Below are 24,987 nucleotides of genomic sequence, written 5' to 3'. Positions count from 1 at the left end.
AACTGGAATTCCACTTCAAAAGGATCCCAAAGCATTCGCCAAAAATGGTTGGCTCATGCCACACTCTACCCCGCCTACCAACATGCATCTCGATGCTAAGTACAGGCAAACGGAAGGGGACTCCCTCCTATTGTCAGCGCACCCCCAACCACACTGCTCAGTGATTACAGCGGAATCACTATACTCCAAGCCACAATCCTCCTCAGCTGCTTTGTCCTTCACACTCCTGGGCAAGGAGGAAAATCTTTTGGACGCTTTCAGGAAGAAAATCTATTCTAATGCCCCTCTCCACCTGCGCCAGGCCAACGCTGGCGCCTTGTTGGTGGCTGTCAACCAGAAGCTGTGGCAGGAAATTGCAGATTTCCTCCCTGAGCTCCCTACACACAGCCAGGCCCGCTTCAAGGCTGGGCTGGCGGAGGCCAAAATCGTGGCACAAGATATAATGGAGTCCACGGTGGCCCACATTGACACCTCAGGCCAAGCCATATGTATTACCAAACACATTAGAAGGATGGCTTGGCTCAAGGTAACAAACTTCTATCTAGATGTGCAGGGGCGCATACTAGACCTACCTTTCGAGGGGGCGACCTGTTCCATTCAACAACGGATGAGGAACTTGATAAGAAAAAGAATAGCTCACAGACCGTGAAATCTTTATCTATCCTTACTAAGTCCGCACCCAAGGCCTACAGCCAAATACACCAGCCCTCTACAAGGGTCGGTCCTTCTGAGGCTTCAGGGGCTTCCAGGGGAGATGGTCCAGACAACCGGACAGATCCCTTAGCCAGCACAGGCACTAACAGCACAAGGCGGCTAATAAGGGTTTTTTCCAGTCCCCCTTCTCAGCCCCAGCCTCAGCCTCAGAGGGCAAGAAGTTGTGTCAGGCCCACCTGTATCCACGAGTCTCCGGTGGCGGGGCAGGTTTGACCTTCACGTACACAAGTGGCAGACAAAGTTCTCAGACCCATGGATCCCCTCTGTGGTATCCACAGGTTTCCGGCTCCTGATTGCTCCTTCCTCCTGTCTGCGTCCGCAGATTGGTACAGCAACTCTGCTGGCGGAAATCCACTTGCTCGTAGCCAGCCAGGCAGTGGAGGAAGTCCCAACCTTCCAGCGGCGCCTGGGTTTCTATTCACAAATATTTGCCATACACAAATAGAATCAGCCTGGCCTGAGAGTTGTTAGACCTTTCCTCCTTTAGCCTTTCCCTTCCCCTCCAAAAGTTCAAGATTGTTACCCCAGCCTTTATGGCAGAGACATTGTGTGTGGGAGACTGGATGTGCTCCCTGGATCTGAAGGACGCCTACCTACATGTTCCGATATGGGAACTCACTCAGTCCTTCCTGAGGTTCAGGATCATGGGTTTTCACTTTCAATACAAGGTTCTACTCTTTGGACTCAATTCAGCCCCCAGGGTCTTTACAAGGCTATTGAACAGAGTGGCAGCCCTATTCATATCTGGATGACTGGCTAGTCAAGGCGAGATCTCCGGAAGCGGTCCAGCACACGGCCTCCGCCCTCAAGGATACACTATACCACCTGGGATTTTCTATCAATCTCAAAACATCACCGTTATTGCCTACGCAGAGTCTAACCTTCCTGGGCCTTATATGGGACACAAGGTCCGAGAGGATCTTCCCCTCTTCGGACAAGGTTGCAGTTACCAAGAGGGTCACTGGACATTTTGTCAGCAGAGCAGTGACCTTGGCATGGTAGTACCACCAACAGGGAGTCATGGCTGCATGTCTCCTTGCAGTGCCACATACGAGTCTCAAAATGTGGAGGCTGCAGCTACACTTTTCAGCCTCCTGGAACCAGGAGAAGGGATCTCCGGCGGAGCATGTCAGCATACCACAGCGTCTCCACCAGGATCTAGTCTGGTGGTGTACAGACAGCAATCTGCAGATAAGCAGGCCCTTCTGGGAGCAAGAACCTCAGGTCACAATTGTCACAGACTCATCCCTAGAGGGATGGGGGTGGGGCTATCCTTCACAGCCAGAGTGTCCATGGAGTAGGGTCATGTCAGGAGAAGCTGGCACACATCAACTGGCTTGAGATGATGGCCATCTGGCTTGCCCTCAAAGCCTTCCTCCCCATGATCAGCGGCAAGGCTATTCTCATTCAAACAGACAGCTCCACCTGCATGTGTTACATCAACAAGCAGGGTGGCACCAGGTCTCCTCCCCTCTGCAGAGTGTCGATCGACATTTGGGAGTGGGCTCTGGTGAACAACATGCACCTGTCGGCAATCCACCTCCCAGGGGAGTCCAACCTAGAGGCAGACAGGCTCAGCAAACTGGGCTCGGACAACTACGAATGGCAGTTGAACGAGAAGGTCCTTCAGGGGATCTTCACCAGGTGGGGTCATCCACGGGTGGACCTCTTCGCCACCAGTACCAACAGGAGGTGCCCCCAGTTCGCTTCCTGGCTGGGGCAAGGCAGAAGTTAGGCGATGCAGTGCAGATCCCATGGAACATCATGAACGCGTACGCTTTACCCCCACTCGCCTGGAGCACAGGGTCCTCTGCAGGATCAGGGAGTCGCGGGACCTTCGGATCATCCTGATAGCTTCATGTTGCGAGCTAGACCCTGGTTCTCGGAACTTCTCAGCCTGTCGGACCAGGCCCTGGTATATCTCCCGGTAGGTCCAGCAAGCCTACTCACTCAGCAAGGGGGCACAGTGATTCACCCCGCGCTGCAGACGTTAGCCCTTGCAACGTTGTTCCTAAACAGGTCACCCTGAAGCATCTGCACCTGTCACAGGCTGACCTGGCTTTCCTACAGGGAGCTAGGAGTGACGCCACCAGGAGCCAGTAAAAAAGCAAGTGGACCAGGTTCTGTCACTTGGCAGAACCATAGGGAATTGATCTATTGGCTTGCTTGTTGGACAACATTCGATCCTTCTCTACACACCTCGCACAGTCAGGGGTGCAGGTAGACACATGTTGCACGTATCTGCAGCCAGTGGGGCCTACAAGAATTCAGAGGAGGAAGTCTTTTCATCCTCTTATCCGGTGGTAAAGAGGCAACTGGCGAGTTTGACTAGACTGTATCCACCTATCAAGAAACCGCACCCTCTGTGGGACCTTAATGTGGTCCTGGGCACCCTGGCGCATAAATCATTTGAGCCTATGGCATCCGCGGACATTAGACTAGTTACCATTAAGACGCCCTGCTAGCAGACCTTACCTCGGCACGCCGGATCAGCGAAATCCAGGTGCTGGTGACTTCAGAGCCATACACTACATTTCACAAGGACAAGGTGGTGCTCAGAACACACCCCACATTTCTACCTAAGGTTGTTTCCTCTTTTCAGCTAAATGAGGATATAGTATTACCAACATTTTTCACTGACCCTAAGGATGAGACTCAGAGGGTATTTCACTGTCTGGATGTCAGACGTGTGCTAAGATTCTACCTGGACAGAACCAAGAGCTTCTGTAAATCAGACGCCCTCTTCATCACCTTTGGGGGATCAAAAAAAGTCTGTCAGGCCTCCAAGGCTTCCATAGCAAGGTGAATGGTTATGGCCTCAAGGAGGCGTATGAGGGGCAGCACAAACAATTGCCAGCTGTTAGGCAGAAACCTGTGCAGTTCCCGTAGGGACCACTGCAAAAGATTTAAGACTACAGGTGTTTTGCAGTAAACCCACTTGGTAGCAGTCTGTACCACACAGATTCACTTGGTAGCTGTGGCTGAGCAGTCAGACTTCCCTCAAGAAGAGTTAGGCAGTATGCAGAGTATACACAATAGGTACAGGGACACAGTAGTACAAACAAACACCGACCAGAGCTTTGGTGTAAAAGTATATAATTATTTGTTTAAAAACACACTTGTAGTTTACACTAGCAAAAACGAGGTAAGTAAATTCAACACACAGTCACTATCATATATATACAACCCTATTCACTTATTAGACAAGTCTTAGTGAGAAACACCACTTATTTTCAGACAGAGGTGAGCGCTTAACATAAGATGACACTCTAATAAGTTGTAAAGAAAGGGAGGGAAAAAGGCATAGTTAAGGAAGCACACAAGTTTCAATACTTTTACCAAGAACCACAGTAAGGCAGGATAGGCAGAGTTCTACTGGAGAGCAAGGAAGTCAATTGCAAGGCCCACTCTTGGAGAGAGCAAGCAGAAGGGGTCCAGGTTCACACAGTGGGTGAGGAAAGATGAAGGTTGTTGCACTGCCAGGGAAGAAACCAGCCCCGGAGTCCTCCGGTTAAAAGGTACTACCCTTCTCTTCGCGGTAGTGGTAAACCCGTGGTATTCCGGTTGCTGGGGTGCTTGGCACGGGCAAGGCGGCCACGAGATGCTCCAGGAAGGTGAAAAGAAGGCAAAACTGGTTATCCCCACCAGTCAAAGGAAGAGGACTCTCCGGACTGGAGATCTCCTCTGTCGTCGGGAAAAGTGGTGAGATGGTTCAGCAGGGCACCACCGGTGGTGTCGTCGTTGCAGGTCGGCTCAGCTTCTCCCTCCTCGGATTCTTAGGTCCTGTGGCGACTTCTGAAGTTCCAGTCCCCAGAGCCCTGCTTTTATGCAGCACACCCCCATTCAGTCAGCCTAGCAGTCAATCAAACATGCTAAGTGGTGAGCCGGCCGGCTCACCACTTGGGCCAATCACACAAGAGTGCGATTTAAGTTACCAAAGTAACTCAGTCCAGGGTGCCTAAACCCCCTCCCACACCCCCTGTGGTACCCAGACAGAGTGGCACCACTTTTGGAGGCTTCTGTGGAGAAGCCCGCCAAAAAGTGGAACAAAGGGCTCGTGTCATGATGCCCGCTCCCGGGGAGCCGGTTCAAGCCCGGCGTCCCCGAAAGCGGACATCCAGTCCCCAAGGAAGGACCCAGCAACCCCATATAGGGGCCCTTTGGACAGTGTCCTGGCGCCTACGGCGCCAGGCTCATAAAAGACATCAGTCCTGGCGCCATAGGCGCCAGGCTCATTATGGGAATGCTTGGGTGCACTTACCTGATGCAGACCATGCTGCAGGATCCCGGCCTCCTTGAGGCCTGAAAGGAACTACTTTACCTGTGGGACTCATTTACCATCCGGGCGTGGTCGGGGAAGGATACATACCTGATTGGAGGAAGGATACATACCTGGAACTTCCTCCAAGGCTATTTAAACCCCACCCGAACAGCCACACGTGCTTCGCGTTGTTCTGCATCTAGCAGCTGGACGCTCACCGTGTCTGCTCCTGCATCCTGACTTCTGCCACGCCTGCCAGCATCCTGGATCACCTGCAAAGGAAGAGAAGAAGAGAACAGAAGGAGGAAAAGTCCTTACCTGCTAAATCCGCATCCCGGAGACATCTCGCCGACAATCCTGAAAAGGAAGACTTTAATTTAAAAGCTCATCGCGTCCGGATTCGCAGTCACGCCCCAGCGCCTAGGGAGAAAAAGACCAGAACAAAAGGTGAGAGAGAGAAGGGAATAAGGAAAGCTAAATCTCCATGTTAAGACTTACCTGTTGATTCATTCCCTCTTCATTTTGGGTCCGCGCCGCATCCTGGCATTTCCGGACCCCGGCCCCTAAGGGGAAAGAGAGACATCAGCGTTAATGAGCGAATGAAAAGACATTACCAAAAAATGCTCATTAAAGACTTACCTGATTTCTACAAGGATTTCACCTCTCATCTCGGGTCGGTGCCTGTTCCCCAGCATTCCATACCCCGGCCCCTATGGGGAAAAAGACACTAGCATTAGTACATTAATTCATGGACACAAGGGGAACCTCTTATCAAAAAGCTTACCTGGAAGCCAAGCAAGTTTGGTTCTCACCAATCCGAAAATCCAGTGAAGTAACTGGATACCAACGCGCCCCTGCATCAGAAGCAGGATGGAGAGCTCGTCCTTCCAGACCCTAAGGTGAGACGCTACGAGAAATCACAGAAGGATTTCAAGGAGGGTGAGAAGGGAAAGTGGGAGGCCGATTGCATTACCCCGCAGACAGTTAATCCCCTATTTTCGCCTACAGAAGGATACTTCTGCGAGCCAGACAAGCCAGATTTGGGGGCCCGGTCCAGTCCGTCTTCCGAACCCTGCGCATCACCTTAGAAGATGTCACAGCAGCGCAAACCAGGCCAGCGCCTCCGTGGGAGTCGGGTGAGTGTAACAGCTCAACTTGGGTTGGAGTCACAGAAGAGAACACAAACGCCATTTTAAAATCGAGTTCTGCCAAAAAATACCAACGGGTGAATTAATATTAAATAAATAAACCGGCGGTATGTTCCAGGCTATAAGAATTATTATTAATTAAAGTTGGTAGCCTTGAACAATGGGAAAATCCCATAGAGATATATTCGCGGTCAGATATAAAAAGTAGTATCCACTGCCACCAGCCAAAACTCGATCAGGGGGAATGGAGACGTGCCCCCTCGAACAACAGACCCTGGGGCAATTGAATTGCCCCGACCAGTACGTCCACAATATGATGGTTTGTACTGGTTTCTGTTCATAATTTGGGATTAGCAAAGCCAATGGTGACTTTACATGCCCTGGGAGAAAGTAGTCAGTCCCAGGATATGGAGTCTATGTTGGGGGGTCGCTACAACACCCCTGGGTTACGGCACGGAGGGTGCTGTGTAACCCACATCAAAAAAATACATGAGACCCTATGGAGTAAAAGACCCCATAGCCCATAAACACATGGAAAGTTAAAGGAACACCTCAAATCATGTCTAAGAGTGGGAGCAAAAGAATCTCACTCTTAGCAGGAGAGAAAAAAATAAACCCCAAAAAATCCAGCAAAGCTGCTGGGGGACTCGATAGGTTTGGGAAATTACCCTTTTAGAGAATTCTCCCTAACACCACAAACACGCATGCCCACGCCATCAGAGATAAGGCAACGGCGGTAGCTATCCAAAGACACATTCTGTGGCAGGTGATCAGCAAGGCGGCTACGTGGCCCTCGGCCTTCTGCAAGCTCTACTACCTGGCTACCAGCGCCAGGTCGGATGCAGTATTTGGCCAGGCTGTGTTGAGGAACCTGTTTTCTTAAGAGGGGCAACTCTCCACCCGAGCTACATTCAGTTGTTATCGGCCATAAAGTATCGAGGAAAGTGGACGGGACGTAGGAGTAATTATAAGTTACTCACTGTAGTGACTAACGTACTCCTAGTCCATAGTCCCCTTTCCTCCATACGTTCCAAGTCCTCCCCCCAAATAGAACTTGTGTCATTAGGCAATGTTAATATTGTTGATGCGTCAAAGGGGTCTGAGGAGTGGTGCCGGTGTGCAGATTCTTGGGGGCGCATGCTCCCAGGGCGGCACCCCCGGGCGCATCTAAATTTAAAGGGGAAGATGATTTTTCTGTTGAAAAAGGTTCAGTCTTCCATCCCTAGTGAGGGACGCCCATACATTATGCCGGAACGGGGACTATGAACTAGGAATACGTTAGTCACTACGGTGAGTAAGTTATTTCTTTCGGCACCCCTCCGTCTGGTTCACACTTGCCTTATTCCACAGTTCACAATCTTATCGGAAAGCGGGGTTCCTTTCCTCTAGCTTACCTCTGGCAACAGGTCAGAGACTTTCGATTGTACAAAGGATTTGATGTGACCTTTGTAGGACCACTTTGACGCCTCCTGTCACACTTTCCTAGGGCCTTCTGGTTCTTGTAGTTTCAAAAGCAGGTCCCGGTCAGAGTCTTTTCGAATGAGAGCCCACGTGGTGCCGGTCCCCTCTGCATTTGGACCTCAACTGGCTTTCTTTAAAGTTCAAACACACAGTCAAAATGTTGCTACTTGCAACCTTGGGCACAACACAGTTCGGTCTGCTATCAGGTTCTTCCGGCTCACCGGCTGTGCTGAACCCGTTGGCTTCTTTGATCACTGGAGTCAAGGATAGTACCATGGTAGCCAGCTTGCCTCTCCGCCTGCGTTATCAATGCAGGAGGCCCCTTACCATTGTCATTTGCTGCTTCGCATGCCAGTTGTATCTCCCGTTCTTCTAAGTTCCTTTTCGAAGGCTTTGCGGGTCTGAGTTGAGAAGGGCAAGGGCAAAAACCCCTTCTTCATCCTTCCAGGTCTCACCGCCTTTCTTCTCCTTTTGAGCTGCCGGTTTGGTGTAGCTGTCTCCTTGTGTGTTCAGCCTTGCTCCAAGTGTGCATTTGTGTTCCACCTTTTATCCCTGTGGGGAAATTAAAGGGCCATCCGGTCTGCATGATTATTGTCAATTGCCTGACTCTGCCTGACCCCTGGGTTGGGACATGTCATGCAAACAGTTTTAGTATTAGTCTGTTGTTTGTCACAGTGTAAGAAAGTGTTTGTGTTGGAAAAAAAGAGAGGTAGGGTTTCTAGATAACCTACGGGGTAGGATGGGGAAAAGGTGTCATAAGGAAAGGGGTGATTGGAAAGGTGAGGTTTGTAGGGTTGGCGAGATGAATAAGGGGGATTGTGGGAACGGTAGTGGTTAAAAAATTGGGAAATAACCAGAGGGCCGAGGATAAGAATAATTGATGAGTATTTGGGTCGAAACCAGGAAAATAGGGATTCTGGGAGATGCGGTTTCCGAATGCAACAGGGTTTGGGCTTCTAGGGGATGTATCAGATATGGAGGGGTTTTTGGATAAAGGAGATTCTGTGGGTTGAAGGGAGGTAGATGTAATCCGGCCTATAAAAGCCGCAGAGACCTCGTCGTCCTCTCCTTCCACGGTATAATACTGCGTCTCATCTGGGATATTCCCCTGAGCATAACCCTGAGTTCCCCTACCCAGGTGATCCTCTCTCGCTCGTTCGCCCCCTGGGTTGGGATCTGGGGGCGTCATCCCTTTCCTGGCCATCTGAATAAGTGATTCTCGAGGTCTACTTGGGAGAATACCCTCAGATTTATCACAGAACACCACAGGTGGAGAAGGAAGTAGGTTAGGAGAAGGTGCCCAAAGTGACTTGGGACAAACTGTCAGTTAGGAAGGAGGTAAGCCAGTCCAGTACCCGCTCCGAGATAACAAGGATATGGAGCTGTTTATGAGTATGAAATGGTTAACCGTATCGAAGGCAGAGGTGAAATCGAATAGGATAAGGACAGCTTGTGCGTTAAAGTCCAGAGATGCAAGCAGTTCTTCACAAGTGTTCTGAAGAGCAGTTTCAGTGCCTCTGGATGCTCGGAATCCAGATTGATGGTCGTGGAGACCACCAACAAGTTCAATGTGTGAGGTAAGTTGTGGAAAGGCCAGCTTCTCCAGCAGTTCCCCAAAGAAGGGGGTGATGGGAATAAAAGGGTAGTTGGCTGGACAAGTAGGGTCTGCTGAAGTTTCTTTCAAAGGGGGGCACGCAAGGCAGTGCTTGATGGAATAGGGGGGAAGATCCAGTGGCAAGAGTGCAGGGGCAAGAGAGCCAATGTTGTCCTTGATGGTTCTGGAGGAGCAAGGGGAAACCTGTTTGGAAGAGACTTTATGGAGCGGACAACTCTGGTGACTTCTTCAGGTGTGACAGGGGAGAAGGAGGAGAGAGATGAAGGCGGAGGGTGAGATGCAGTAGGAGGCAAGGGAGTGAGTGAGGGAGGGGTTGGGCGGGAGGGTGGCAAGGGTGCTCAGGATGTCCAATGTTTTAGTGGTAAAGTGTGTGGCCAGTGCATTGCAGAGGGCCTGGGGAGGAAGAGGGGAGGAGGAGACTGCGGAAGGGTTGGCTAGTTCCTTTCAGATTTTAAAGAGTTCAGCTGTGTTGTTGGATGCACCCGATAGCTGTTCCTGGATGTGGGCCCTTTTCTTGGCACAGATGGAGAGTCTGTATTGCCTTTGGAGCAGGCGGCTGGCCAGTTTGTCAGAGGGTGAGCCTGAGGTTTGCCACTTCCGTTCCACAGCTCTGCACTTGCGTTTCAGGGCTGCAAGTTCAGAGTTATACGAGGTGTTACGTTTGGAAGCGGGTTTCAGGCGGATCCTCATGACTGGGGCAAGAATGTCAGGGTTGTTGGCAATGGCCAAATGGAGGTTGCTGAGAGCAGAGTCAGTGGTAGAGTCTGGGGGTGGAGAAGAGGGGGGGGCTGAAGGTGATGCGAATGCAGCAGCTGACATTCGTTTCATCGGGCGGATGTTCATGAATGAGGTTGGCAGGACTTTTGGAGGGGCCGTCAAAGGGCTGATAGGACCCAGGTGTGAGGAGTGAATGGTCTGACCAAGAAAGTGGAGTGACCAGAGGGGGGAGATGGAGAGAGAGGTCAGAATGGATGAGGGCATCCAGTGTGTGTCCAGCTGAGTGTGTTGTGCCAGAAGGGTGAATGGAGAGGGATAGTGATGTGCAGAGGTCAAGGAAGAGAGTGAATGATGTGACAGGGGTGTCAAATTGGATGTTGAAATCACCCATGAGGAGGAGATTAGGTGGTTGTAAGCAGGGAGGAACAGAAATCAGCCCATTAAGAGAGGAACGGGGGTGGGGGGGTAGTGCCTGGAGGCCTGTAGATTGTATCAATGGTCAGAGAGGAGGAGGGCGATATGACCAGTTTGCAGACCAGGCTCTCAAAGGAAGAGTAGAATTGGTTAGGTATGACAGAAGAAGGAACCCACTCAGGGAATATTAAGTTAACCCCACCACCAGCATGGTGAGGTTGTAACTTAGAAATTATCTTGAAGCCATCAGGGAGATGGGAGTCAGAAGCAGTGACTGAGCTGGCACTGAACCATGTCTCGGTAAAAGCAAGAATGTTGAGGTCAGTGTCTTCAAGAAGAAGGCAAATGTTGGCATAGTTTTTGTTGGCTGAGCGGGGGCGTTAAGATTAGCCAGATGTCTATTACAGAGTTTTTTGGTAGAACAAATATGATGTGCTCATTTGTACTCGTGACTACATCCTAGGTACAGAAACTAACTTGGAACGTTGTATTACTCCGAGTTCTGCTTTTTGCTGAGCTCCATTTATATCTTCACTATTTATATCTTTACTCTGCAGAACACTGTCATCACAGCACACTGGCATCACCAGTGTCACACCAGAAATGGTTGCCGGCCTTAAGTAGCCTGCTCACAAACACCACTGACAGTTGGCCATCCCCAATTGCCCAGTACTACATCAAGTATCTCTCTCCACACCCAGAACAATCGCATGATCCAGCATAATAAGCCACCCTGCACCCGCCTCGTTCATTGCTATGGCACAACCCTGTCATTATAGCTCATCCTTTGGTCCCATAAGCCTCATTGAGACATCCAAGTGCACACACTAACTGCAATCTAATCATTATGCTCTACTGGAGGCTGCCTGCAGAGCTTGCTCACTGGCTTAACCTAACTTCTATACCCTTGTCATTAGGTATGTTTACTTGCTTGCAAAGGTTGCAAAGTACCACGTCAGCCTTCACACAGGTAATTCCCATGTCTGCTTGCTTTGCAGGAGCCCATAGCACTTTACTTAATGCCACGTCTGCTCAGAAGGTGGACTCGTCTCAAGTGAACAGATTATTCAATGTCTTAGTGAGTTAAAATATTTCCGCCACAAAGTCCTCACTCATGGCTTCGGCAAAGCAATCTCGTTCTGGTGTTCAGGTGCCTTCCATATCTAGTCGGACACACTCCAGGCAGTTAATCTCTGTTTCTAGACATCATTAGACCTGCACAACCCTCTTGGCCTACAGCTTTCTATTTTTTTGCTTCCGCTTCTGTTCAGAAAACCGCATTCCCTGCTTCCTTCCTGCCTGAAGCGGCCTGCAGCTGTGCCAGTCACCACAGTAATCACCCCCTTGCTCATCTCACCTTGGCAAAATCTCTCTTACTGGACATTGAGTGATCTTGCTATTGCCTACATTTTTTGGTTCCTTAAAGACAGCAGTGCAGTTGAATTGCTAGTTTGAGGGATGATGTGCCTTTTATTTGGAGGTTGGAGAACAATACCATGCTTCATTCTTTCAGATATTGGTGCATCATGGGTTTATGTTGAAATACCTACAAAGGGTTATTTGTCGGTATTTGTTATAGCCCCTTTTCCCTGGATGACACTTGAAAACACTGCCACAGCACCAGATATGGAGCGGTTGGGCAAGATGCCCACACGAGTATATACTACCCGAGGCCCTTTAGATAAAAAACAATGTTTTGTTAAGTGCCTCCACCTGGGTATTTGGGCCAAACCAAGCAAAACTTCAATATTTATCTTAAGACATGCAGAACATGGGGCAGCAAACAGAACATCTCTTTGTAGTCTTTCAAGTAAAGCAAAGCAACATGTAGCAATACCTAAACACACATCCTTTTGATGAATGTACAAAGACTGGCATGCAGACTCGTAGCCAACCTCCCCCAACCTAACTCAGTTTTAGGTGTGGGCTGCAGATAACAAGATTTTATTTATCACTACAGACCACGAGGCAGGAAAGTCTATTTTCTGTTGTGGAAAAATGAAAATCCGGGGTCCAAAAATGTGCACACTTTCAAAAACCTCTATACTTTATTCCATGTACAGGAGATCCCCTAGTGGAACTGTTGCCCAGAGCTCCTGGACCCTTCAAGCAAGTGCCACAGTGCTCAAGGGTCTCCTCAAGAAGCACTGTGCGGCAACCACAAGTGCTTTGTTGCAGAGCTCCTTCACTTGACTCATCCGTTCTCCGTAGCTCCTCCATGCTAAGGGTCACAACCACTCTACTGGTGGTAGTCCCGCAGAGAAGCGGCGCCTCACGACTTCCTCTGCTCTGCGATCTCCATTACTGGCTGGACCACCAGTTGACTTTTGCTGGCTGACTCGTGGCTGTTCTCCACATATCGGTCTCTGCAGCAGGGACCTGTTAGCAGGCTGGCTTGGCCTCTCTTCATAGGCCTACTGCAACCAAGCACCAAGGGGGATGCTCACCACACAGCAGCACCTCTCTTCCCAAATCCAGAAACAGTCCGCAGATACAGCTCCCTGGTGCAGGTCCCTTTTTCTCCCTGCCAAGAAGGCACAGACGTGTTCCATTAGTCACAGATCCACGAAGGTACCCTGGCCTAGAACCTTCTATCTCTCTGCAGGAATGTTCCAAGTAGCATGTCTTAATGTATTGCATCACCCTTCATAAGAGTCAACGTATGACAGTCCCTCGGAAACTTGCTTTAAGTCCTGGCAAAGAGGAAGTGAGCACAGTGTAAAAAAACAGCTTGCTTTGATTGCGATTCTTTTAGCAAATATGTGAACACTTCTTTAAGGGTTTTTACATCTTCATCAGCCGACTGCAACCTTGCCACTCGCAACCAGAACCCATCGGGTGGTACAGAGCACATATACGTTAAATGCCTTCTTTAACCACGTTTCTCACGTGTATTTTAGAGACTGCCGAGTAGCATGGGGGTTACGTTATGATGAACAAATAATGCATATTTCTGTGACTTTATGTAATACATGTTTCTGTACAAATTAAAAAGGAAGGCCCATACCTTGCTTCCAAAATGCCTTATTTATATATGTTTGTTTATTTTGGTCTTAATTTCTTTTTCAATTAGGAGGGAAAGCAAGCTTCGCTGGCTGCAGATTTTTCCATCACTCAATTTAAACACATCGGCAGGTTATTGATGGTGCACGGTCGCAACAGTTATAAAAGATCAGCTGCACTGAGTCAGTTTGTCATCCATAGGGGCCTTATTATTTCCACTATGCAGGTAATGGAGCATTCCTGTGTGCAACTGCCAAATCATTACAGAATGTAATTGTTTAATATCTTGTCTCACTTTATTGGAAACCTCACAGAATTTGTAATTCAGAAATGCATATCTTAAGAATCCTTTTTGTGGCCAGCAGATCAATATGCAAATCTCATGTTACACTCAATGAGGGTGTCTTTTATGACGGAGGGTTGAACCTCTCCCTGTGCCCCTAACCCCTGCTGCGAGACCCCACATTGTGCTGGATGCTGCTATTTGCTGGTCCTGCTTTCGTGACCTTTAGTAAGTGAAGAATGTGCACAGGACAGTTTGTGCTTTCCTCCTTTTTTTTACTTCCTCGGTCAATAATTCCTTCCTCACCCCTGTCTTTCCTTCTTCTTTTAAACACGTGAACATCCTTCCAATTCTGAAAAGGCCTTCCTCAAACTCTTCACTTCTATCCAACTTTCACCCTGTATCTCTTCCCCCCTTACCCGTCTAAACTCTTGGAGCACCATTCTTATTTGCAAGTCCCTACTTTCATCACTTCCAACTCTTTGCTCCCCGTTTCCAATTTGGTGTTCGCCCACTCCATTCTACAGAATCTGCTCTTCTCTCTGTGTGTAATTGTTTACTATCCACTCTCTATGCACTCTTCTCTTTTAATACTTCCTGATCTGTCAGCAGCGTGTGACAATGTTGACCACTGTTAGGGAGAATTCTCTGTTTAGGCTGAATTTCCTAACCTAGTGAGTCCCCCAGCAGCTTTGCTGGATTTCTGGAGTTTATTTTTTTCTCCTGCCAAGAATGAGACTCTTTTTCTCTCACTCTTGGACATGATTTATGGTGTTCCTTTGAATGTTAATGTGTTTCATGGGCTATGGGGTCTTTTACTCCACAGGGTCTCATATGTTTTTCTTATGTGTGTTACACAGCACCCTCCGTGCAGTAACACAGGGGTGTCATAGTGACCCCACAACACAGACTCCATACCCTGGGACTGACTACTGTCTCCCAGGGCATGTAAAGTCACCATTGGCTTTGCTAGTCCCAAATTATGAACAGAAACCAGTATAAACCATCATATTGTGGACGTACTGGTCGGGGCAATTCGATTGCCCCGGGGTCTTTTGTTTGAGGGGGCACATCTCCGTCCCCCCGATCGAGTTTTGGCTGGTGGCAGTGGATACTACTTTTTATATTCGACCGCGAATATATCTCTAGGGGATGTTCCCATTGTTCGAGGCTACCAACTTTAATTATATAATTCTTATAGCCTCGAACATACCGCCGGTTTATTTATTTAATATTAATTCACCGGTTAGTATTTTCTGCCAGAACTCGGTTTTAAAATGGCGTTTGTGTTCGCCTCTGTAACTCCAAACCAAAGGTCGAGCCCTTTGTTCCACTTTTTGGCGTGCTTCTCCACAGAAGCCTCCAAAAGTGGTGCCACTCTGTCTGGGTACCACATGGGGTGTGGGATGGAGTTTAGGCACCCTCAACTGAGTTACCTTGGTAACTCAAGCCGCACTCTGGTGTGATTGGCCCAAGTGGTGAGCCGGCCGGCTCACCACTTAGCATGTTTGATTGACAGCTAGGCTGAGTGAATGGGGGTGTGCTGCATAAAAGCAGGGCTTTTGGGACTGGAACTTCAGAAGTCGCCACAGGACCTGAAAATCTGACGAGGGAGAAGCTGAGCCGACCTGCTACGATGACACCACCGGTGGAGCCCTGCTGAACCGACTCACCACTTCCCAACGACAGACAAGATCTCGCGGCTGGAGAGTCTTCTTCCCCTGACTGGTGGGCACAACCAGTTTACCTTCTTTTTCTCGCATCCCAGGACGTCTTGTGGTCGAATTGCCCGTGCCAAGCACCCCGGCAACCGGATAGCCACTTACCATTGGACCGCGAATAAAAGGACCGCTCCTTTTAATTGAGAACTCCGGGGCTGGTTTCTTCCCTGGCAGTGCAACGGACTCCTGCTTTCCTCCCCGACGAGATCCTCTCTTCCCCCGGACGAAGCACCGACTTGCACCCACTGCCAGGAACAACTGCCCCCGCTGGAGTATTCTCACCATTTTAAGGTACCGTGTCCACCAGGCCTCCCTTTCTAAAGATTGCTACAAGGTAATAATAATCCCTTAACCTTCTGGACTGGGCTGGCCGCCTTGACCACCTAACTGGTCCCTTTCTTTTTGGACCAACTCTTTCTGAACTTATTGCGAGACTTTTGGGCACTTTGAACCGTGTGACCTTGGACACATTTCGACCAGAGCCTTGTTAACTTTGACTTTACGGTTTTAACCTGCCTTCTTCTCCTACTGTGTTCTTCCGAAAGTGTTGGGATCTGTTTCTATCTTTGCTCTGCCTGTCTCTCCCTTTTAAACCGATTGATTAGAGTGCCATCTTCGTTAAGCGCTCACCGCTGTCTGAAAATAAGTGTTGCTTTACTTAAGACTTGTCTAACTAATCGTTGAAGGGAGTGTATATCTTTTAGTGACCGTGTTTTTGAACTTCTTGATATTAGTGCCAGTGTGTTTTATTAGATGTGTTTTTAAATAAATAATTATATCTCTTTTACACCAAGCTCTGGTCAGTGTTTGCTTGTTCTACTGTGTTCTTTTGACCTATTGTGAATTCTCTGTATACTGCCTAACTTTTCTTGAGGGAAGTCTGACTGCTCAGCCACAGCTACCAAGTGAATCTGTGTGGTACGGACTGCTACCAAGTGGGTTTACTGCCAAACACCTGTAGTCTTAAATCTTTTGCAGTGGTCCAGGAGGGAAATGCACAGGATTCTGCCTAACACTGGTGTACAGCGGTGGGATTTGTATTGAGTATACACTTTAGTGTGCTTCTTGAATACTTTAGGACAACTAACCACAAAGCTTAGCACTAAAAAAAGTTGATTTTCTAACTATGTCTTCTATGGAGAGTTATACCCTAGAATCATTGTCTGCCAAAACTGCTGATTGCTTAAAAGTATTGTGTAGACATAAGAATCTCTGTGAGAAGGGCAAGAAAATGGAATCTTAGAGAAAGATTTTTAGAAAACCAAAGTCTGTGTAGTACAGAGGAATCTACCCCCCCCAGCAAATGTAGAAAACAGTGATGGTATTGATCTGAATCAAAGTCTTGATAATGAGTCAGAAGAGGAAAGTGAACCTAATGAAGTTAGCCACTCTGAGCCTCTGTCTGCCTTACCTACTGTACCTACTGGGCCTATACCAGGTCCTACATGTAACCCTGCTTATTTTGAACTTGAAAAAATGAAGCTTGAATTAGAGTACAAACGTTTTATTGCTCAATCTGAACGAAACCAAGAGCTAGAGTTCAGAAGAATGAATGCCCAGGCTGAGCAGAAGCAAGCTGAGTTAAGACTCAGAGAAATAGAGCTTAATCATGAACTAGAAATGAAAAAAGTTGTCTGTGGAAAATGCTTCTCTCTCCTCTGGTTCCTCTAGGAGTTCCAGTCCCAAAAGACTCGGGATGCCTAAGGAATTAGTGGGTATGTATGAACCTAAGTTGGATGTGTTGGATTGGTTGTCTCTGTTTGAATATAATCATGGGCTCCAGAATATCACAGGAAATGACTTACTCACCTGGTTGTTCTCTAGGCTTCCCCCTGTTGCCACTAATGTGGTAATGGAGTTGGGGGAGGTGGATAAGAAGGATTATGAATGTGTGAAAATAGCCTTAATAGCTAGATTTGGGAAGACCCTTTCCCAGTACCTTAAGAGGTTTAGGACCCTCAAAAAGCATGATGGTACCCCTTGGGCTACCTGGGTGAGTGAAACTTTGAAAAACTTAGAGGGATGGATTAAGGGTTACAGGGTTAACACTTATGAAGGAATGAAGAATCTTGTAATGTTGGAGTCAATTTATGATGCCTGCTCTCCTGAGCTCAGACAGCACTTGGCTGATTCAAAGGAATTAGATTCCAGGAAGTTAGCTAAGGCTGCTAACTTGTGGCTTGCCAACAGGGCCACTCACAAGGATTATGGGGCTACTCGGAAAAAGGATGAGGGAAAACAGCCAAAAAAGTACTCCAAAGAGAATTCTAATAATTCCAATCCCAAAGAGGGCCCCAAACAGAACAATATGGGTAAACCACAAGGAAAACCAAATCAGAGTAGTGTACCCTCTGGTGGTAAACCAGAAGAAGGTCAGAACAAGCCACCATTCCAGAGAGCATTTGGTAAATGCTTTGTTTGTGGCTCTACTGACCATGTGAAAGGAGATCCCAGATGTAAGGGTAAACCTTCAGGGGTCCAGCTTGTCTCCTTAGCCTTCGCTCCAGAGGAGGAAGTACAAATGGCAAATGGAAACTTTCTATTGCTGGCTGATGAACCCATTGGAGTCTCAGCCAGTGTTTCTTTAGTGTCTCTGTGTCTGTGGGAACAACAGAACGTAGATGTCTATAATTCTATCCCAGATAATACTAAAGAGTATTATAAGGACAGTGTCCAGGTGAATGGTCAGGAGACTCCTGCCATTAGGGACACTGGGGCCAGCATAACTGTGGTGGACAAATCGTTTTTTCAGGCTGAGGATGTTGCTAAAGCACCCAAACGCCTCACCAAGATAGCTGGAGGGCCTGTGCAGATGCTTCCCCAACTACCAGTTCTCATCCAGTGTAATGACATAACAGTGAAGATACCTGTCAGCATACAAAGTGAGGTGCCAGGAAGGGTTCTGTTGGGTAATGACTTGAAAACTCTTGGAGTAGTGTCACATACCCCCAGACCTCCTAGTAAAAGGTTACAGGAGCTCACCAGACTTGCAAGGGAGAGAACCATGAGAGGTGCTCCCAAGGAGATGATGAAGAAAGAGATCACTCCTGCTCCACTGGAGATTTCAGCTGCTGTCTCTAAGAAACTAGAAGAAAAACAGAAACCTAAAACTTCTAAAAAGAACCCCACAGCCAGCACTCAAGTGCAGCCAACAAGGACTTCCCCTAGGTTGTCCAAAGTTGCACCAGTAGCTCCCCCTCCAGCTGAGGCTGAGAGGGAGGTACAATCCTGTGTGGTTGAAGTAGACTCTGAGGAAGAGGTAGTGGAAGGCCAGGAACTCATTGGAGATCTGGATCCTGTTGACCATCCTGAGCTGCAGTCTTAACTGGCAGAAGGTGGACCCAACAGGGCAGACTTCAGTAAGGGACAGAGAAAATGTCCAACTCTGGAAGGTCTTCGCCACCAGGCAGATGCTCAGGCTGAAGGGCAAGAGCCTGGGAAATATAGGTTACATTGGGAAGATGGCCTCTTCTACAGTGAACCCACAGAGTCTGCACCTGGGGACAACAAACGTCTTGTAGTACCCCAAGAGAACCGACCACAGTTCTTGCAGTTAGCCCATGAGATTCCTTTGGCTGGTCACTTGAGTTTCAAGAAGACTAAGGAAAGGCTCTCACTCTACTTTTATTGGCCAAAGATGGGGGCTGAAGTAGATAAGTACTGTAGGAGCTGCCACACCTGCCAGACTTCTGGTAAGGTTGGCTCCAAGAATGTGGCACCTTTAGTGCCTCTCCCTGTAGTTGGAGTCCCATTTGAGAGAGTAGGGATTGACATTGTTGGTCCCCTTGATCCTCCAACCTCCTTAGGCAACAGGTTTATACTTGTTGTAGTAGACCATGCTACTAGGTACCCTGAGGCAATTCCTATGAGGACTGTTACAGCTCTGGCTGTGGCTAAGGCCCTCCTTGGTATTTTTACCAGGGTTGGGTTTCCTAAGGAATTAATCTCTGACAGGGGGTCGAATTTTATGTCCCATTACATGAAAGCCATGTGGAAAACCTTCGGAGTTACTTACAAGTTCTCAACCGCATACCACCCTCAGACAAATGGGTTGGTTAAAGGTTCAACAGAACCATGAAGAGCATGATAGGTGCTTTAGAGGACCCCCTTAAAAGAAAGTGGGACCTTCTACTGCCATGACTTCTCTTTGCTTATAGAGAAGTCCCTCAGGAGGGAGTAGGTTATTCTCCGTTTGAACTTCTTTATGGTCATCCGGTCAGAGGTCCATTGGCCCTGATCAAGGAGGGCTTGGAGAGTGCTCCTTCCCCCAAACCAGTCAGAGTGACTGACTATGTGATAGGTCTCCGAAGGAGAATGTCGCACATGATGGCAGAAGCAAGTGACAACTTGAAAGCTGGACAAGCATTGGTAAAGCACTGGCATGATCAAAAGGCTAACATGGTTGAGTTTACTCAGGACCAGCTAGTTCTCGTTATTATTCCAACAAGGCAGAGGGCCTTGCAAGACAAAAGATTGGAACCTTCAAGGTTGTGGGTAAACTTGGAGAGGTCAACTATCTGGTGGACTTGGGCAATCACAAGGAGGCTCCAACAGTCTTCCACACCAACAGACTAAAAGCGTATGTCTCCAGACCTGATGTAGGAGCTTTGCTTCTAGCATCATCAGAGGAAGAAGAAGAGAGTGAAGCTCTTCCTGATCTCCTCAGAGGCTTACCTTTAGACGAAAAGATCGAAGGAGTAAATCTCTCTTCAAATCTGACACCTGAGCAACAGGAAGAGTGCAAATCTATGTTAAATCAGTTTGCCTCTCTGTTCTCACTTTCACCAGGCTTGACCCCTTGGGGACAGCATGACATACTCACTGGTGACTGTCTGCCAGTCAAAAGCAGAGGATATCGAATGTCAGAGAATGTAAGAACCCACATCAAAGGTGAGGTCAGCAAGATGCTTGATCTCAGGGTAATAGAGCCCTCTACTAGTCCATGGTCTAGCCCAGTTGTGTTAGTACCGAAGGCAGGATCTAAAGAACTTAGATTCTGTGTGGATTACATAGCTCTTAATGCAGTCACTAAGACTGATGCCCACCCTTTGCCAAGGACAGATGAGTTCTGGATAGACTTCGTGCAGCCAAGTTCCTCAGCACATTTGACTTGACGTCAGGCTATTGGCAAATAGCCCTGACAGACCATGCCAAGGAGAAAACTGCAGTTGGCTTATACCAGTTTAAGGTTATGCCTTTTGGATTGAAAAATGCACCTGCTACATTTCAAAGGATGGTAAACCAGGTTCTGAATGGGATGGAAGACTTCTGCATGGCATACTTGGATGACATAGCAGTGTTCAGCAATTCCTGGGAAGAACATGTGGACCACCTGAGATATGTTTTGCAGGCTCTTGGAAAGGCCAATCTGACCATAAAGGCAAGTAAATGTCAGATTGGACAGAGTAAAGTGGTCTACCTTGGACATGAGGTAGGAGGTGGAGAAATAAGGCCTTTGCCCAGTAAGATTGAAGCTGTGCAAAATTGGACAACACCTATTACTCAGACCCAGGTGAGAGCCTTCTTAGGCCTCACTGGGTACTACAGGAATTTCATAGAGAATTATGGGTCCATAGCTTCTCCACTGAATGTCATCTCCTCTCCTAAATTCCCTAAAAATGTTAGGTGGAATGAGGAATGCAATTAGGCCTTTGAAACCCTGAAAAAGGCTCTTTGCCAAGCCCCAGTACTCAGAGCTCCTGACTACCACTAAACTTTAATTGTGCAGACAGATGCTTCAAATGTAGGAATAGGTGCAGTCCTCAGTCAACTGGATGGGAAAGGTAGGGAGCACCCCATTTGCTTCATCAGCAGAAAACTGAAGGATCCTGAAACAAGGTGGGCAACCATTGAACAAGAGTGTTTTGCTATTGTGTGGGCTCTGAAGAAGTTTAGGCCATACTTGTATGGTTCTACTTTTGTCATTCAGACTGACCACCAACCCTTGAGATGGTTAATGCAAATGAAAGGGGAAAACCCAAAACTATTGAGATGGTCAATCTGCCTGCAAGGGTTTGATTTCACCATTGAGCACAGGTCAGGGTGTCACCACCAAAATGCTGATGGTCTCTCTAGGATGTATGTCATCGACTAGAGGTATGAGATTCATCCAGGAGTGGATTAAATCCTCCTGTCCCTTAGTCTGGGGGGTGGGGGCGAGTGTTAGGGAGAATTCTCTGTTTAGGCTGAATTTCCTAACCTAGTGAGTCCCCCAGCAGCTTTGCTGGATTTCTGGAGTTTGTTTTTTTTCTCCTGCCAAGAATGAGACTCTTTTTCTCTCACTATTGGACATGATTTATGGTGTTCCTTTGAATGTTAATGTGTTTCATGGGCTATGGGGTCTTTTACTCCATAGGGTCCCATATGTTTTTCTTATGTGTGCTACACAGCACCCTCCGTGCAGTAACACAGGGGTGTCATAGTGACCCCCCAACATAGACTCCATACTCTGGGACTGACTACTGTCTCCCAGGGCATGTAAAGTCACCATTGGCTTTGCTAGTCCCAAATTATGAACAGAAACCAGTACAAACCATCATATTGTGGACATACTGGTCGGGGCAATTCGATAGCCCCGGGGTCTGTTGTTCGAGGGGGCACGTCTCCATCCCCCCGATCGAGTTTTGGCTGGTGGCAGTGGATACTACTTTTTATATTCGACTGCTAATATATCTCTATGGGATTTTCCCATTGTTTGAGGCTACCAACTTTAATTATTTAATTCTTATAGCCTCGAACATACCGCTGGTTTATTTATTTAATATTAGTTCACCGGTTGGTATTTTCTGCCAGAACTCGGTTTTAAAATGACGTTTTTGTTCGCCTCTGTAACTCCAAAACAAAGGTCGAGCCCTTTGTTCCACTTTTTGGCGGGCTTCTCCACAGAAGCTTCCAAAAGTGGTGCCACTCTGTCTGGGTACCAGACAGGGTGTGGGAGGGGGTTTAGGCACCCTGGACTGATTTACCTTGGTAACTCAAGTCACACTCTGGCATGTTTGATTGACAGCTAGGCTGAGGGAATGGGGGTGTGCTGCATAAAAGCAGGGCTTTTGGGACTGGAACTTCAGAAGTCGCCACAGGACCTGAAAATCCTACGAGGGAGAAGCTGAACCGACCTGCTACGACGACACCACCGGTGGAGCCCTGCTGAACCGACTCACCACTTCCCAACGACAGAGAAGATCTCCCACATGGAGAGTCTTCTTCCTCTGACTGGTGGGCACAACCAGTTTACCTTCTTTTTCTTGCATCCCAGGACGTCTTGTGGTCGAATTGGTTGTGCAAAGCACCCCGGCAACCGGATATCCACTTACCATTGGACCGTGAATAAAAGGACCGCTCCTTTTAATTGAGAACTCTGCAGGCTGGTTTCTTCCCTGGCAGTGCAACGGACTCCTGCTTTCCTCCCCGGCGAGATCCTCTCTTCCCCCGGACGAAGCACCGACTTGCACCCGCTGCCAGGAACACCTGCCCCCGCTGGAGTATTCTCACCATTTTAAGGTACCGTGTCCGCCAGGCCTCCCTTTCTAAAGATTGCTACAAGGTAATAATAATCCCTTAAACTTCTGGACTGGGCTGGCCGCCTTGACCATCTAACTGGTCCCTTTCTTTTTGGTCCAACTCTTTCTGAACTTATTGCGAGACTTTTGGGCACTTTGAACCGTGTGACCTTGGACACATTTCGACCGGAGCCTCTTAAAGTGGGTCCGGCCTTGTTAACTTTGACTTTACGGTTTTAACCTGCCTTCTTCTCCTACTGTGTTCTTCCGAAAGTGTTGGGATCTGTTTCTATCTTTGCTCTGCCTTTCTCTCCCTTTTAAACCGATTGATTAGAGTGCCATCTTCGTTAAGCGCTCACCGCTGTCTGAAAATAAGTGTTGCTTTACTTAAGACTTGTCTAACTAATAGTTGAAGTTAGTGTATATCTTTTAGTGACCGTGTTTTTGAACTGCTTGATATTAGTGCCAGTGTGTTTTATTAGATGTGTTTTTAAATAAATAATTATATCTCTTCTACACCATGCTCTGGTCAGTGTTTGCTTGTTCTGCTGTGTTCTTTTGACCTATTGTGAATACTCTGTATACTGCCTAACTCTTCTTGAGGGAAGTCTGACTGCTCAGCCACAGCTACCAAGTGAATCTGTGTGGTAGGGACTGCTACCAAGTGTGTTTACTGCCAAACACCTGTAGTCTTAAATCTTTTGCAGTGGTCCCAGAGGGAACTGCACCGGTTTCTGCCTAACACCCTATACTGCTTTCCTCCTTTTATTCTCTTGATTTTTGTGGGCCTTTGCTCAAATGGTTCAAATTGTATCTATCTAACCACACCTATTCTGTTTAATGGGCTCGTAATACCTTTTCCGTGCTGCCCCTTCACCATGGTGTCCCTCTATGTCCTCAGCCCCCTACTGTTCTCCCTATACACCTGTCCTCTTGCTCCTATTATCGCTTTTTTCAGGCTTTCACGCCACTTTTATGCTGTTGACACTCACCTTTTTCTGTCTTTCTCTACTTTCTCATCTCTGATCCACGAGAAAATAACTTCTTGCCTATTGCCTATCGAATTCTAGATTTAAATTCCTCTAAAACGGAGGATCTTTTCTTTCCAGCTTCTATGATAATTCCTCCGCTTCCACTTCTATTCTTTTCCTACCTCTACGTTATCAATTTCTCCCATGGCACAAAATCTTGGAGTCTATCTGGACTCTCCATTCACTTTTGCACATCACATTTCTTCCATTTCCCATTGCTGTCGTGCACATTTCTGTAACATTTATAAAGCTCATCCTTTTCTTTCTTTCCATGCCTCTACACTGCTGCTATACGCATTAATCTTCTCTCTCTTTTTTTTATTGCTCTCGTCTTCTTTTTGGTCTTCCTGTCTCACACTTAAGTTCTTTTAAATCTATTTATAACTTGTCTACTCGTTTACTATTCTCTCTGTTCTTCTCTTGACTATCACTCCTACGCTTTCCTCTTTGCATTGATTTCCTTTCCATTCTCGCCTTAAATTCAACTTCCTCTGTCTAGTCTTTAAGTCTCTCCATAATCCCTCCCCACCATATGTGTCTTCTCTTGTATCTTTATACTCCCCTCCTCTGTCTCTCCGTTCACACTCTCAATTTCTTCTTATTGTCTCTTGGCCTCCTTGGGCTCAATCACGTTTCCGTTTTTTTTTCTTGATGGGCCCGCTGCACTGGAACGTGCTTCCACTTCATCTTCGTTCTCTTTCTTCTTACCCTCCTTTCCACTCTCACCTCAAACAATATCTTCTCTCCATTTAACTGGTCTATTTCGTATTTTCCACATTGCCCACATTCGATGTACCTTTTTTTATTTGTTTGGCGCTTTGGTGTAAAGCGTGTTATAAATACAAATCTGCATCAACATATTTCCTACAGACATTTGGCACTTGTTTTGCTCAAACTTTAATGTGATTTAGCGGGTAAATTTCTGGTATGGGAATCAGACGACCTGGGTTGGAATCCTGGCTGAACACACTCGCCTGTTGTTTTGATTCAAGAGAGCTCAGTGCCCTTTATTGACCAATGGCCTCAAAAATAGCCTAGAGGGCCCTGTGAAAATAGTGAGCAGGCGCTGTGCACCCTCATTTGCCTTTGACTTGTAGCCTGGATGCACCATTATTGCCAA

General features: G+C 47.6%; 1 protein-coding gene across 2 annotated transcripts in view; it reads left to right on the top strand.

Annotated features, from left to right (window-relative positions):
* ATP9B (ATPase phospholipid transporting 9B (putative)) overlaps nucleotides 1-24,987 on the top strand; it is a 3,609,114-nt gene that overhangs the window by 3,366,089 nt on the left and 218,038 nt on the right. For both annotated transcript variants that reach the window (XM_069620656.1, XM_069620655.1), the window contains exon 24: nucleotides 13,404-13,559. In XM_069620656.1, the coding sequence (XP_069476757.1) occupies nucleotides 13,404-13,559 (156 nt within the window). The remainder of the gene's footprint in view (nucleotides 1-13,403; nucleotides 13,560-24,987) is intronic.

This window comes from Ambystoma mexicanum, chromosome 5q (assembly GCF_040938575.1).
Source record: "Ambystoma mexicanum isolate Mex_15411 chromosome 5q, UKY_AmexF1_1, whole genome shotgun sequence".
Classification (NCBI taxonomy): Eukaryota; Metazoa; Chordata; class Amphibia; order Caudata; family Ambystomatidae; genus Ambystoma; species Ambystoma mexicanum.
Note: the sequence above shows the minus strand (reverse complement) of the source record. Positions and strands in the feature narration are given on the sequence as shown.